This window comes from Schistocerca americana, chromosome 6 (genome assembly GCF_021461395.2).
Source record: "Schistocerca americana isolate TAMUIC-IGC-003095 chromosome 6, iqSchAmer2.1, whole genome shotgun sequence".
Lineage (NCBI taxonomy): Eukaryota > Metazoa > Arthropoda > Insecta > Orthoptera > Acrididae > Schistocerca > Schistocerca americana.
Genome location: NC_060124.1, coordinates 166,707,758 through 166,721,412, shown reverse-complemented (window position 1 = coordinate 166,721,412; position 13,655 = coordinate 166,707,758). Strand labels below are relative to the sequence as shown.

The window sequence follows — 13,655 nt, the reverse complement described above, 5'->3', positions numbered from 1 at the left end:
CAACCCTGCCTCACTTCCTTCTCCACCACTCCTTCCCTTTCATAGCCATATATTCTTATAACTAATCTATCTAAATAACCTTCGAGTTCTTGTATTTTACACCTGCCACCTTCAAAATTTGGAAGAGAGTATTCCAGTGAATATTGTTGAAAGCTTTTCCTAAGTCGAAAAATGCTATAAACGTAGGTTTGTCCTTCCTTAACCTATCTTCTAAGAGAAGTCGGAGAGTCGGTATTGCCTCGCATGCTCCTAATTTCTCCGGAATCCAAAGTGACCTTCCCAAGATGAGCTTGTACCAGTTTTTCCATTCTTCTGTAACGAATTCCTGTTTGTATTTTGCAGGCATGACTTATGAAACTGACAATTCGGTAATACCCACACATGTCAGCACCTGCTTTCTTAGAAATTGGAATTATTACATTCTTCTTGAAGTCTGAGGATATTTCGCGCGTCTCATACATCTTGCGCACGAGATGGAATAGTTTATCATGGCTGGCTCTCCCAAGGCTATCAGTAGTTCTGACGGAAGAGCTGTTACCTTCACCTGAAATTAAATCCGGTAAAGTCATGGACTCGTTTCGCCCTGAATAAATCGAGCGTCATAGTGAATTCATACTTTCCACCTTTCATAAATCAGATTCTGATGACGCTCAGATTTTGTTACTTCTTTCAGTAAGGAAACTGCGGAAGTGTCTCTGTAGAAAAAGTGAGTGCCCGATGTAACAGTGGACACGGTGTATCTTCTCAGTCATCATTCCGGGAATCGATGTTATAACTGCGCAGTTGTTTTGTAGCTGCCTTCCTTTTGTTCGTCTTCATAATCTTTGTCTATTCCGGCTTCTTTCCCACCCGGCTGCACCTCAAAACCAGCACAGTGCTTCGCCTTTGCACGGTGTTTGTGAATCACGGCTACGGCACGGTCGTGACACTGATGGAGTGTAAAATTCCATTACCAGGATATGGGCGTCTGCGGCGTGGGATAATCACTGTGGCGAATTACGTCATCCTTGCATCACTGCTTTGCTCCTCCATCTGCATGAGGCTTAGACTACGGAGAGACAGACAACGATTAACGCTTAATATGGAAACCAACGTCTCAGTGAACTGACGATTGGGTACTGATCGCAGACGGCTTATGGATGACAGGTTATGTTTTCTTTACTGTACTTGTATCAGTTACGGTTTTTTGATTACATTGGTGAACTCTCGGGCAGGGTATGATTGCTCTGAATAATATATGAAAGGAATTAATGTTTCATTCCAAGGGTCATGTTGTAATACGCTGGTGTCCAGAATTAAAGTAACAAACCGCCATTTCCCCGTTCTGTGTAATTCACGATATAATCATACAGAATGTCAACAGATGTCCGTACGATCGTGTTCTGCACGGAAGGTGGCATTCCGGTCAACGGACAACCACGCCAGCGATGACGTCAGAGCATCTACGAAACGAGGTGGTGTTTGCCGCGTAGCCCCACATCCACAATCACTGTGTACACAGCCACAGACGTTGCTGTATGGCACAAAGACACCTACCATACTCTCTGTGATGATGGGGCATAGGAAAAGTGGAAGCAGGACAGTCGCAAACGTCTAGATACATTAATCTGAATCGTTCTGTTCTATCTCGGATGTGGCGACAGTTTATAGAGACCGAAACTGTATCCCGGAGACCATTTGTGACATCAGGAAGAAAGAACCGTTATATTTGGCTGTAATTCCAAGACGGTATCGACTTAGTACTGCACGGCTATTGGCAACTGATACCGTAGAGTCCACTGGACGTATTGTATCGAGACAAACGGTGTACAGAAGGCTTCGGCAGAGTGGCCTTTATTGTCGGAGACCTGGTTTATGTGTACCTCTGACGCTTCTTCGCAGAAGGGAACGTGCAGTGTGGAGTCATCAGCATGTCACCTGGACATTCGAACAGTGAACCAATGTTCGTTTCACAAATGAGTCCAGATTTAGTCTGGAGTGTGATTCTCGACGGATTCGCGCCTAGAGAGAACGTGGAAGTCTATTTAGGGACCCAAACACTGTGGAAAGAGACCGATATCGATGAGGATCCCTAATGGTGTGGGCACGGATTATAGTAACCATACGAACACCTCTTCACGAAATTGTGCGGGTGGATCGGCAATGTTTAACTGCTGTCAGGTATCGTGACGAGATCTTGGGACCTTAATGTGCGGTTGTTGCGTTGTGCTGTGAGCCCAGACTTCGTATTGATGGACGGCAACGCTCGACCTCATACAGCACGGATGATTGATGTTTTCTTGGAGACGGAAGATATTGCACCCATGGCGGGGCTTGCTCGCTCTTCCGATTTGAATCCCATAGAGCATGCCTGGGATGCACTAGGGAGATGGTTTTCATCACGTCAGCATCCACCAACCACTCTCCAAGACTTGCGAGTGGTAATGGAGGAGGAACGGGGAGACTGATGACACCATTCACTGCATGTCCCGTCGTTATCAGGCCTGTATTGCTGCCAGAGGTGGTCACACCCCACACTGAGCACATTAACCAGTTGTCAGAATGTGTGTGCAAATCTGTTAAGTTGGAAAACACGAAGAACATTTCTGTCTATCGTTATGCATGTTGCTGTTGTTTACATTTCTGTATTCTTTACATTGTTTCTAGTTTACTATCACCTGTGTATAGTGTTTTGTGGCAAAAGGAGCACAACCAAACATAATTTACGTTTGTTTCTTTTATTTTGAACAACAGTGCAATACTAAAATTTTGCTAGCCCATTTGTTTTTTGAGCTCAAGTCGTCGAATTGTAGTCTTAAGCTAAGAATGACGTCATAACCGAGTACATGTGAGAGGTTATCTAATGTATGATACGAATTTGTAAATAGAGGTCATCATACACCTGTTTCACGATAGTACATGCTGACACTTAAAAAGATATTAAGTACGTTCTCTCTCTCTCTCTCTCATCTCGGAGGACCCGACTTCAATTCCCGATACTGTCAGGTTCGTTTTCCTTGGTGGGAGCACTCACTGAACCACGTGATGTCAGCTGAGGAACCGATCTATCTGAATGAGAAGAAGCGATGCCAAGGTCTGCGGTCTGGGTAGCGGCGTGCTGGCTCCAAACCCTCCATACGACATCCACATGATGTCACCCGCTGAGGATGACACGGCGGTCGGCAGATGCCGATTGGTCCCTCCGTGACCACAACGGTAGTGCTTTCGGTTTTCATTATTTTTTTCCTTCCATGGTTAGAACATCGTAGTAGTGGTAAAGAACGAATTTTCCAAGTGTTACTCGAGATGAAAACTTAGATTTTATGCTGGTTCTCAGATCCAAGACTGTTTGTGTTATGAAGGTACTTGAGGCTACACTTTACTAATAATAAATTATTTTAACCCATTATGCTTCTGTGTTCTTTTATCCTTGTAAAGCACGAGTCAAAGCTGTAACTGAGATGAAGGATTTTTGGAAATGTTGTGTGCCACAGCTGTTTGTGTGCACCTTCTCAGATGTGCATAAGGAAGAAAAAGAGACGAAACGAATCTCACTAGAACAAATGTAGTTGCGCTACTTCATTCACTTTATACACAGGTGTCCAAAATTAAAGGAACAAACCGCAACTTCCCCGTCCTGAGTCTAATACACAATATAATCACACAAACTGTCAACAGATGTCGTTCCGATCTTGTTCTGCACGGAAGATGGCTTTCCGATCAACGGACAACCACACCAGCAATGATGACAGGGCACCTATGAAGAGGGGTAGGTTTGCTGGGTAGTCCCACATCCACAAGCGCTGTGTACACATTGACAGTCAGTGCAGTGTGTGACAGAGAAGACGCCTACAGACTCTGCTGTGGAGGGCCGTAGGAAGCATGGAAGCAGGACAGTCGCAAACTGATGTGGCCCGATGGCTTAATGTGAATCGTTCAGTTATTTCTCGGATGTGGCGACAGTTTATAGAGATCGAAACTGTATCCCGGAGACCAGGAGAGGGCCGACCATGTGCGACTTCAGAAGAGAGGACCGTTATTTGGCTGTAAGGACACGACGCTACCGCCTTAGTATTGCATGGCAATTGGCACCTGACCTCACAACATCCACTGGACATGTTGTAGCGAGGCAAACGGTGTACAGAAGGCTTCGGCAGTGTGGCTTTTACTGTCGGACACGTACTGTATGTGTACCTCTGACGCGTCTTCACAGAAGGGAACGTCAAGAATGGACTCGTCAACATGCCACCTGGAGGGTCGAACAGTGGGCTAATTTTCTTTTCACATGTGAGTCCAGATTTAGTCTCGAGAGTGATTCTAGACGGATTCGCATCTGGAGGGTATGTGGAACACGATTTCAGGACCAAAACCCAATACTGGGGAGGGTCCATAATGGTGTGAGGAGGGATTGTGTTGACCACTCGAACTCCTTTCATGGAAATGTACAGGTGAATCGGCAAGATTTAACTGCTGTTATGTAACGTGACGAGATATTGGGGCGTCATTTACGGTTGTTGCGAGGTGCACTGGGCCCAGACTTCATATTGATGGATGATAATGTTCGACCTCATAGAGCAAGGGTAGTTGATGTTTTTGTGAAAATGGGATATATTGGACACATGGTGTGGCCTGCTCGCTCTCCCGATATGAATCCCACAGAGCATGTCTGGGATGCACTAGGGAGAGGGGTTGCATCACGTCAGCATCCACCAACCACTCTCCAAGACTTGTGAGCACCTGTACAGGAAGAATTGGCGTTATTGCCTCATCATGAGACTGATGACATCATTCACAGCATCTCCAGTCGTTGTAAGGGCTGTACTGTTACCACGGGTAGTCACACTCCATACTCAGCACGTTAATCAATTGTCAGAATGTGTGTGCAAATCCGTTAGGTTGGAAAAAAACGAAGAACATTTCTGTCTACCGCTATGCGTGTTGCAGTTGATTACGTTCTGTATTCTTTACATTGTTTCTACTTTACTATCACCTGTTTATGCTATTTTGTGGCAAAATGTACGCAGCTTTGCAACATTTCCGTTTGGTGCTTTAATTTTGGACACCAGTGTATGTTACCATCTGTAGCTTATTGTGTACTTTTTGTGTTATTCAAGTCATCCACACAGCATAGAAAGTGGGGCCAACTGCTCAAATATTCTTACGCAGTGCAGCAGTGCTTAATTTCCAACGTTTTAAGTGCCAGAGCGTAGCTCTTCAACCATACCCCGACACCTCCCATCCGCAGCCCCAAACATCCCAGGTTTTGGTTTTTGAAAACTTATCGTACAACATATGATGAAATATGATTTTCTACAAAATACTGTTCTGAAATCCGAGTTTTTAAAACATATATTCTTATAACCAAAAAAATTTTTATGGATGACAATGCGCGACCACATCGGACAGTGCAAGTGGATGAGCTCCTTTGAACGAGAGGGTATTCGGCGAATGGACTGGCCTGCACATTCCCCTGGCTTGAATCCCATTGATCAAGTTTGGAATGTGTAGAGCACGTTCACTTGCACTGACGACCATCCAGCATTTGTCAACGGCGCTGGTGGAGGAATGGAACGCCTTACCACAAGAACCACATAACAACTTTGTGGCTAGGACGAAGAGTACATTGCAGAGCATGCTGTGACACCTGTGGTGATCACACACCCTGTTAAGAACCATGTCCCCTCCCCTTTGTAATTTCCAGGGTTTTGTGTCGTCTAGTTGTCACTGTAGGCTTGTAAAATGGGAAGCAAGGAGAGGATGTTGTTTGGTGGCCAGTATCCTGTTCTATAACATAAACTGCATGCATGTATTAACAGGGTTCTTTATTCATAAGAACAAGAAGTTACTTACGATAGCCCAGGTGTTGTGGTACAAGCTCTTCCGTATAGTCCACATTAGCCTCACTGCTGGTGAAGTACAAGTCCCATTATGTACACTACTCTGGTCGCCAGGCACTGCCTGACTCTGAGCTAGAGGCTAAGCTAATTGCGACTGTGACTCCCACTGAGCTGCGACTGGTGACTTGAATTGTTGATTGACTGGATGACTCACTGGATGACTGACTGGCCATGTGACAGACTGGACCCTCCGGTCCGCGACGGCGATCTAAATACTGGCGGTCGAGAGGACGTTGGCGGCGCATTTCTTGCGAGTTCATCCTTGGCTTCTGTGCTGATAGGCTCGTTGCTTGCGCTTACTATCGATCTGCTCGCAACCTCTTTGCCGCCCAATGTGCTGGCAACAGCTTACGCTGGCACACGGGGAACCATCATAAATCGCGAAGACTTCTGTGTAACTATTGTCTTTTAATTGAAGTGTCATTACTGTTCGCCTCACAGCGTATTTTTTTCCGTTACCTTTCATACTGTACTGCGGCAGTTCTCTCTACGTATGATCCAACTTTCATCAAGCTATTTCTTGGTAGTGACACATCACGCGAAAATTACTTTCGTTCTTTAGTTTTGCAAACCATTGTATATATAAACTAGGTGTCACCAGAGGGGCGTACCCATAATATAAAAAGACACAGGGATACTGTGTTGTGTGTCGGGAAGCAGAAAAAGCAGAATCGGTCGGTCACAGCAGCTCAATGACTTGGAATGTGGGCTGATCATTGGATGTGACCTGAGCTACAAACCTGCCAGGGACATTTTGACCCTTCTAAAGCTGTGCAAGTCGACTGTTAGTGATGTGATTGTGCGATAGAAACGCGAAGGAATAACCGCAGCTAAACCGATATCAGGTAGACTTCTTGTACTCACTAACGGGAATCTCTGAGCACTGCGAAAGGTGGTTGTAAGAATCGCATGAAATCAGTGGAAGGCACAACTCTTGAGTATCAAAGTGCTACCATCAGTCCAACTAGCGGCAAAGCCTATGGGTAGAGAGTTAAAAAGTGGACGCTTGTAGAGGCGCAAACAGCGGTGGCACGGGAAGGTGGATCACTGGAAACGAGTGGTGGAGAGATGAATCACGCTACACTCGTATCTTGTGGCAATCCAATGGCAGGGTTTGGGATGGCTGGAGAACTTCACCTGCTGTCACGCGTGGTACCAACAGTTGGCTCGACGAAAGATCCGTTTTGAAAGACTGGAAAGTTACGCAGATCACACCAGTATTCAAGAAAGGTAGTAGGAGTAATCCACTGAATTACAGGCCCACATCATTAATGTTGATATGCAGCAGGATTTTGGAACGTATATTGTGTTCGAACATTATGAATTACCTCGAGGAGAACGGTCTATTGACACACAGTCAATACAGATTTAGAAAACATCGTTCTTGGGAAGCACAACTACGTCTTTACTCGCTCGAAGTGTTGGGTGCTATTGACAAGGGATTTCAAATTGATTCCGTATTTCTGGATTTCCGGAAGGCTTTTCACACTGTACAACACTAGTGGCTTGTAGTGAAATTGCGTGCTTTTGAAATATCCTCTCTGTTCTGTGACTGGATTAGTGATTTCCTGTCAGAAAGGTGACAGTTCGTAGTAACTGACGGAAAATTATCTGGTAAAACAGAAGTCGTTTCTCGTGTTCCCCAAGGTAGTGTTAGAGCTCCCTGCTGTTCATTATCTATATAAAAGATTTAGGACACAATCTGAGCAGCCTTTAGGTTGTTCGCAGATGATGCTGTCGTTTATCGTCTAGTAAACCCATCAGAAGATCCAATTAAATTGAAAAACGATTTAGAAAAGATATCTGAATGGTGCGAAAATTGGCAATTGACCATAAATAATGAAAAGTGTAAGGTCATCCACATGAGTGCTAAAAGGAATCCGTAAAAATTCATTTACGCGATAAATCAGTCTAATCTAAAGGCCATAAATTCGACTAAATACCGAGGAATTACAATTACGAACAGTTTAAACTGGAAAAAATGCACACAGAAAATGTTATGTGGAAGGCAAGCCAAAGACATCGTCTTATTGGCAGAACACTTACAAAATGTAACAAATCTACTAAAGAGACTGCCTACACTACGCTTGTCCGTCCCCTTTTGGAATACTGTTTGCTACGCGGTGAGGGATCCTTACCAGGTAGGATTAGTGGAGTACATCGAGGAAGTTCAAAGAAGGGCAGCACGTTTTGTATCGTCGCGAAATAGGGGAAAGTGTCACTGCAATGATACAGGATTTGGGGTGGACATCGTTAAAACAAAGGCGGTTTTCGTTGCGGAGGAATCTTCTCACGAAGTTCCAGTCACCAACTTTCTTCTCCGAATGCAAAAATATTTTGTTGACGCCGACCTACATAGGGAGAAACTATCACCATGATAAAATAAGGGAAATCAAAGCTCGTACAGAAAGATATAGGTGTTCGTTCTTTCCGCGCGCTGTACGAGAATGGAATAATAGAGAATTGTGAAGGTGGTTCGATGAAGCCCTGCCAGGCATATAAATGTGATTCACAGAGTAACCATGTAGATGTAGATGTAGATGTAGATGTAGATGTAGGGAGATGGTAACGTTACGCCATGGGCTTGTCTTTCTCGTTAGGGCGTGGTCCCCTTATTGCGCTTAAGAAAACGTGAAATGCAGAACTGCGCGAGCACATTTTACAGCATAGTGTACATACTACGTACGGTAGAGGAACAATTCTGAGACGATGACTGATCGTTCCAGGATGACAATGCATTCAGTCATAAAGTAGCAACCGATGTAAAATGTACTTAGGTATTTCGAATGGTACATCGTGTACGAATAAGGCCGACCCTCGAACGCAGCAGATCTTAATACTTTCGTATAGAATAGAAAAGATGTTACATTTGGGTATTGTTACGGCGTCATAAACGCAACAAACGGTCTTAAGTCGCGACACTAGAAATATATTGCATTTACTGTTACAATATTCAGCTGGATTTTCTTTGCAACACCCGTTTATGGTAAAAAAGGGGCCATATATACGCAACTGCTTACGAAATTCACTGTATCGACAACTGAGTTTTTGGAAACATTATCTTTCTACTACAAACAGCATAGTGAACGCATTATTGTGGTCAAGATAGACACGAAGCCCACGCCTACTAGAGTAGTACAAGTTTATACGCCAAGTACCTCTGCAGATGATGAAGAAATTGAAGAAATGTATGATGAGATAAAAGAAATTATTCAGGTAGTGAAGGGAGACGAAAATTTAATAGTCATGGGTGACTGGAATTGAAGAGTAGGAAAAGGGAGAGAAGGAAACATAGTAGGTGAATATGGATTGGGGCTAAGAAATGAAAGAGGAAGCCGCCTGGTAGAGTTTTGCACAGAGCATAACTTAATCATAGCTAATACTTGGTTCAAGAATCATGATAGAAGGTTGTATGCATGGAAGAACCTTGAGACACTAGAAGGTATCACATAGATTATATAATGGTAAGACAGAGATTTAGGAACCAGGTTTTAAATTGTAAGACATTTCCAGGGGCAGATGTGGACTCTGACCACAATCTATTGGTTATGAACTGTAGATTAAAACTGAAGAAACTGCAAAAAGGTGGGAATTTAAGGAGATGGGACCTGGATAAACTGAAAGAACCAGAGGTTGTACAGAGTTTCAGGGACAGCATAAGGAAACAATTGACAGGAATGGGGGAAAGAAGTACAGTAGAAGAAGAATGGGTAGCTCTGAGGGATGAAGTAGTGAAGGCAGCAGAGGATCAAGTAGGTAAAAAGACGAGGGCTAGTAGAACTCCTTGGGTAACAGAAGAAATATTGAACTTAATTGATGAAAGGAGAAAATATTAAAATGGAGTAAATGAAGCAGGCAAAAAGGAATATAAACCTCTCAAAAATGAGATCGACAGGAAGAGCAAAATGGCTAAGCAGGGATGGCTAGAGAACAAATGAAAGGATGTAGAGGCTTACCTCACTAGGGGTAAGATAGATACTGCCTACAGGAAAATTAAAGAGACCTTTGGAGAAAAGAGAACCACTTGTATGAATATCAAGAGCTCAGATGAAAACCCAGTTCTAAGCAAAGAGGGGAAAGCAGAAAGGTGGAAGGAGTATATAGAGGGTCTATACAAGGGCGATGTACTTGAGGACAATATTATGGAAATGGAAGAGGATGTAGATGAAGATGAAATGGGAGATACGATACTGCGTGAAGAGTTTGACAGAGCACTGAAAGACCTGAGTCGAAACAAGGCCCCGGGAGTAGACAACATTCCATTAGAACTACTGATGGCCTTGGGAGAGCCAGTCCTGGCAAAACTCTACCATCTGGTGAGCAAGATGTATGAGACAGGCGAAATACCCTCAGACGTCAAGAAGAATATAATAATTTCAATCCCAAAGAAAGCAGGTGTTGACAGATGTGAAAATTACCAAACTATCAGTTTAATAAGTCACAGCTGCAAAATACTAATGCGAATTCTTTACAGACGAATGGAAAAACTAGTAGAAACCGACCTCGGGGAAGATCACTTTGGATTCCATAGAAATATTGGAACACGTGAGGCAATACTGACCCTACGACTTATCTTAGAAGAAAGATTAAGGAAAGGCAAACCTGCGTTTCTCGCATTTGTAGACTTAGAGAAAGCTTTTGACAATGTTGACTGGAATACTCTCTTTCAAATTCTGAAGGTGGCAGGGGTAAAATACAGGGGGCGAAAGGCTATTTACAATTTGTACAGAAACCAGATGGCAGTTATAAGAGTCGAGGGGCATGAAAGGGAAGCAGTGGTTGGGAAGGGAGTGAGAGAGGGTTGTAGAGTCTCCCCGATGTTACTCAATCTGTGTATTGAGCAAGTAGTAAAGGAAACAAAAGAAAAATTCGGAGCAGGTATTAAAATCCATGGAGAAGAAATAAAAACTTTGAGGTTCGCCGATGACATTGTAATTCTATCAGAGACAGCAAAGGACTTGGAAGAGCAGTTGAACGGAATGGACAGTGTCTTGAAAGTATATAAGATGAACATCAACAAAAGCAAAACGAGGATAATGGAATGTAGTCGAATTAAGTCGGGTGATGCTGAGGGAATTAGATTAGGAAATGAGACACTTAAAGTAGTAAAGGAGTTTTGCTATTTGGGGAGCAAAATAACTGATGATGGTCGAAGTAGAGAAGATATAAAATGTAGACTGGCAATGGCAAGGAAAGCGTTTCTGAAGAAGAGAAATTTGTTAACATCGAGTATAGATTTAAGTGTCAGGACGTCGTTTCTGAAAGTATTTGCATGGAATCTAGTCATGTATGGAAGTGAAACATGGACGATAAATAGTTTAGACAAGAAGAGAATAGAAGATTTCTAAATGTGGTGCTACAGAAGGATGCTGAAGATTAGATGGGTAGATCACGTAACTAATGATGAAGTATTGAATAGAATTGGGGAGAACGGGAGTATGTGGCACAACTTGACAAAAAGAAGGGATCGGTTAGTAGGACATGTTCTGAGGTATCAAGGGATCACAAATTTAGCATTGGAGGGCAGCGTGGAGGGTTAAAATCGTAGAGGGAGACCAAGAGATGAATACAATAAGCGGATTCAGAAGGAAGTGGGTTGCAGTAAGTACTGGGAGATGAAGAAGCTTGCACAGGATAGGGTAGCATGGAGAGCTGCATCAAACCAGTCTCAGGACTGAAGACCACAACAACAACAACATCTTTTGTTCTGTAATGAAATTGAACTAAAATAGTATAGCTGCTATGATTAAAAAGTATCGTAACACTTCTTTCTTTCTTTGCAGAAAATGGAACCTCCAGCCGATAAATCAGGGTCCTGGTTACGTAGAATAAATGGTAAGTACATCCAGATTATGCATGATGTGTTTCTACATCGTACCGATACTGACTCTTTAGTACGACTGTGTTTGTATATTTTTCCTGAGAATTACCTTTAAAAATTTTACTGCCTAAAAATACACTTTCTCATTTAGGTAATTTTTACTACCTCTTTTTTGTGGTTTGATGATTTTTGGGTTCAATACAGAGAAACAAAACCAGTCATCAGTACGTAATATCCACTGTTCAAGATCTACCGTCTCCAGAATGCAGGGCTGTGCTCTTTTCTGGCTATCTATGACAAACTACCACGAATGAGGTATGTTGACGCCCTCATATTATTAGGTACTTCCGCTGATTAACTGATGTTTCTCACATCAGGAACAGCAGAGAAGGGATCCTACTATGGTAGGTGTGTGAGTCTAGGATGCTTTCTGTCCCGTCGTTCTGCAATAACTGGTGTGGGTGTAGCCTTACTTTTTGATTTTGTGGCCCACCGAATATATTGTCTGTTAGTCAGTTTTGTTTCTATTACATATGCACTTCTTTTCGTGCTCTAACGATACGTCTTTACCATAAAAGTCCGCTCTAATATCGTTACAGAGTGGAACTTAATAAGCCAATATCTCTCCCAGAATCTCCTTCCCTGATAGGACCATAGAGTTTTCTGCTATCTGGATATATCCCTGGCTCGTCCATTGTGCACTCTGTCACCTGATGTATAGCAAACCCAAAATCCCTCCCGAAACTGCCTTAGAACTCCTAAGGATGCTCATGACCTTCCGTTCTACACTATTTTTGGGGGGCTCGCTTCGTGGAAACATGTTACACCACAGAATAATTTGAATATGCTCGAGCAATCCATTTATCTTAGATATGTGTTCCACTACCACATGCAGACATACACGCAAAAATACTGCAAAGTCAAATCGAATAGAAACCTGATGTTGTCCTGTGTTAAGCACATCCACATTTGTCGGTACAGAATATTCCGAAGGAGTTATAACCCTGTTATGGAACCTTAGCGAAACATGGATCTATCCTCACACTTCAGAGGCATACACCCAGTGACAAAAGTCATGGGATAAGTACTATATGCATATACTTGTAAGCAAGAAAAAAACGGCAGTACATTGGTGGAGCTGTCATTTGTAGTCGGGTAAGTCACGTTAAAAGGCTACCGAGGTGCTTATGGCCCCATGATTGGAATTAACAGGCTTTGAAAACTGAATTGTAGCTGGAGCTAGACGCATGGGACATTCCATTTCAGAAATCGTTAGGAAATTCAGCATTTCAAGATCCACAGTGTCAAGAGTGTGCTGAGAATACCAAATTTAAGGCGTAACCTCCCACCACGGACAACGCTGTGGCGAACAGCCTTCACTTAACGACAGTGGGCAGCGTGTAGAATGTAAGTGCAAACAGACAAGCACCCGTAGGAATCAATGTGGGGAGCACGACGAACGTATCCGTTCGGACAGTGCGGCGAAATCTGGTGTTAATGGGCTATGGCACCGGTCGACTTACGCGAGTGTCTTTGCTGACAGCACGATATAGCCTGCAGCACCTTTCTTGGGCTCGTGACCCTATCGGTTGGATCCTAAACGACTAGACACGGTGGCTGTTGTTAAGAGCACTAGGGTTCGAGTGTGGCACAGACCGCACGAAGCTACGGCCCAAGTTGTCAGCAAAGTAATGTGCAAGCTGGTGGTGACTGCATAATGGTGTGGCCTGTGTTTACCTGGAATGGACTGGGTCCCCTGGACCAATTGAACTGATCATTCACTGCAATTGGTTATGTTTGGCTAGTTGGACACCATTTGCAGTCACTCATGGACTTCATGCTCCCAAACAAAGATGTGGCAAATCACTGGGCCATAATTATTGTTCGCGATTGGTTTGAAGAATATTCTGAACAATTAGAGCGAATGGTTTGGCCACCCAGATCGTCCGCCTTGAATC

General features: G+C 43.5%; 1 protein-coding gene across 1 annotated transcript in view; it reads left to right on the top strand.

Moving 5' to 3' along the window:
• LOC124619668 (putative inorganic phosphate cotransporter) overlaps positions 1-13,655 on the top strand; it is a 258,904-nt gene that overhangs the window by 122,007 nt on the left and 123,242 nt on the right. The window contains exon 2 of the mRNA XM_047146207.1: positions 11,660-11,711. Within this exon, the coding sequence (XP_047002163.1) occupies positions 11,663-11,711 (49 nt within the window). The 5' untranslated portion in view covers positions 11,660-11,662. The remainder of the gene's footprint in view (positions 1-11,659; positions 11,712-13,655) is intronic.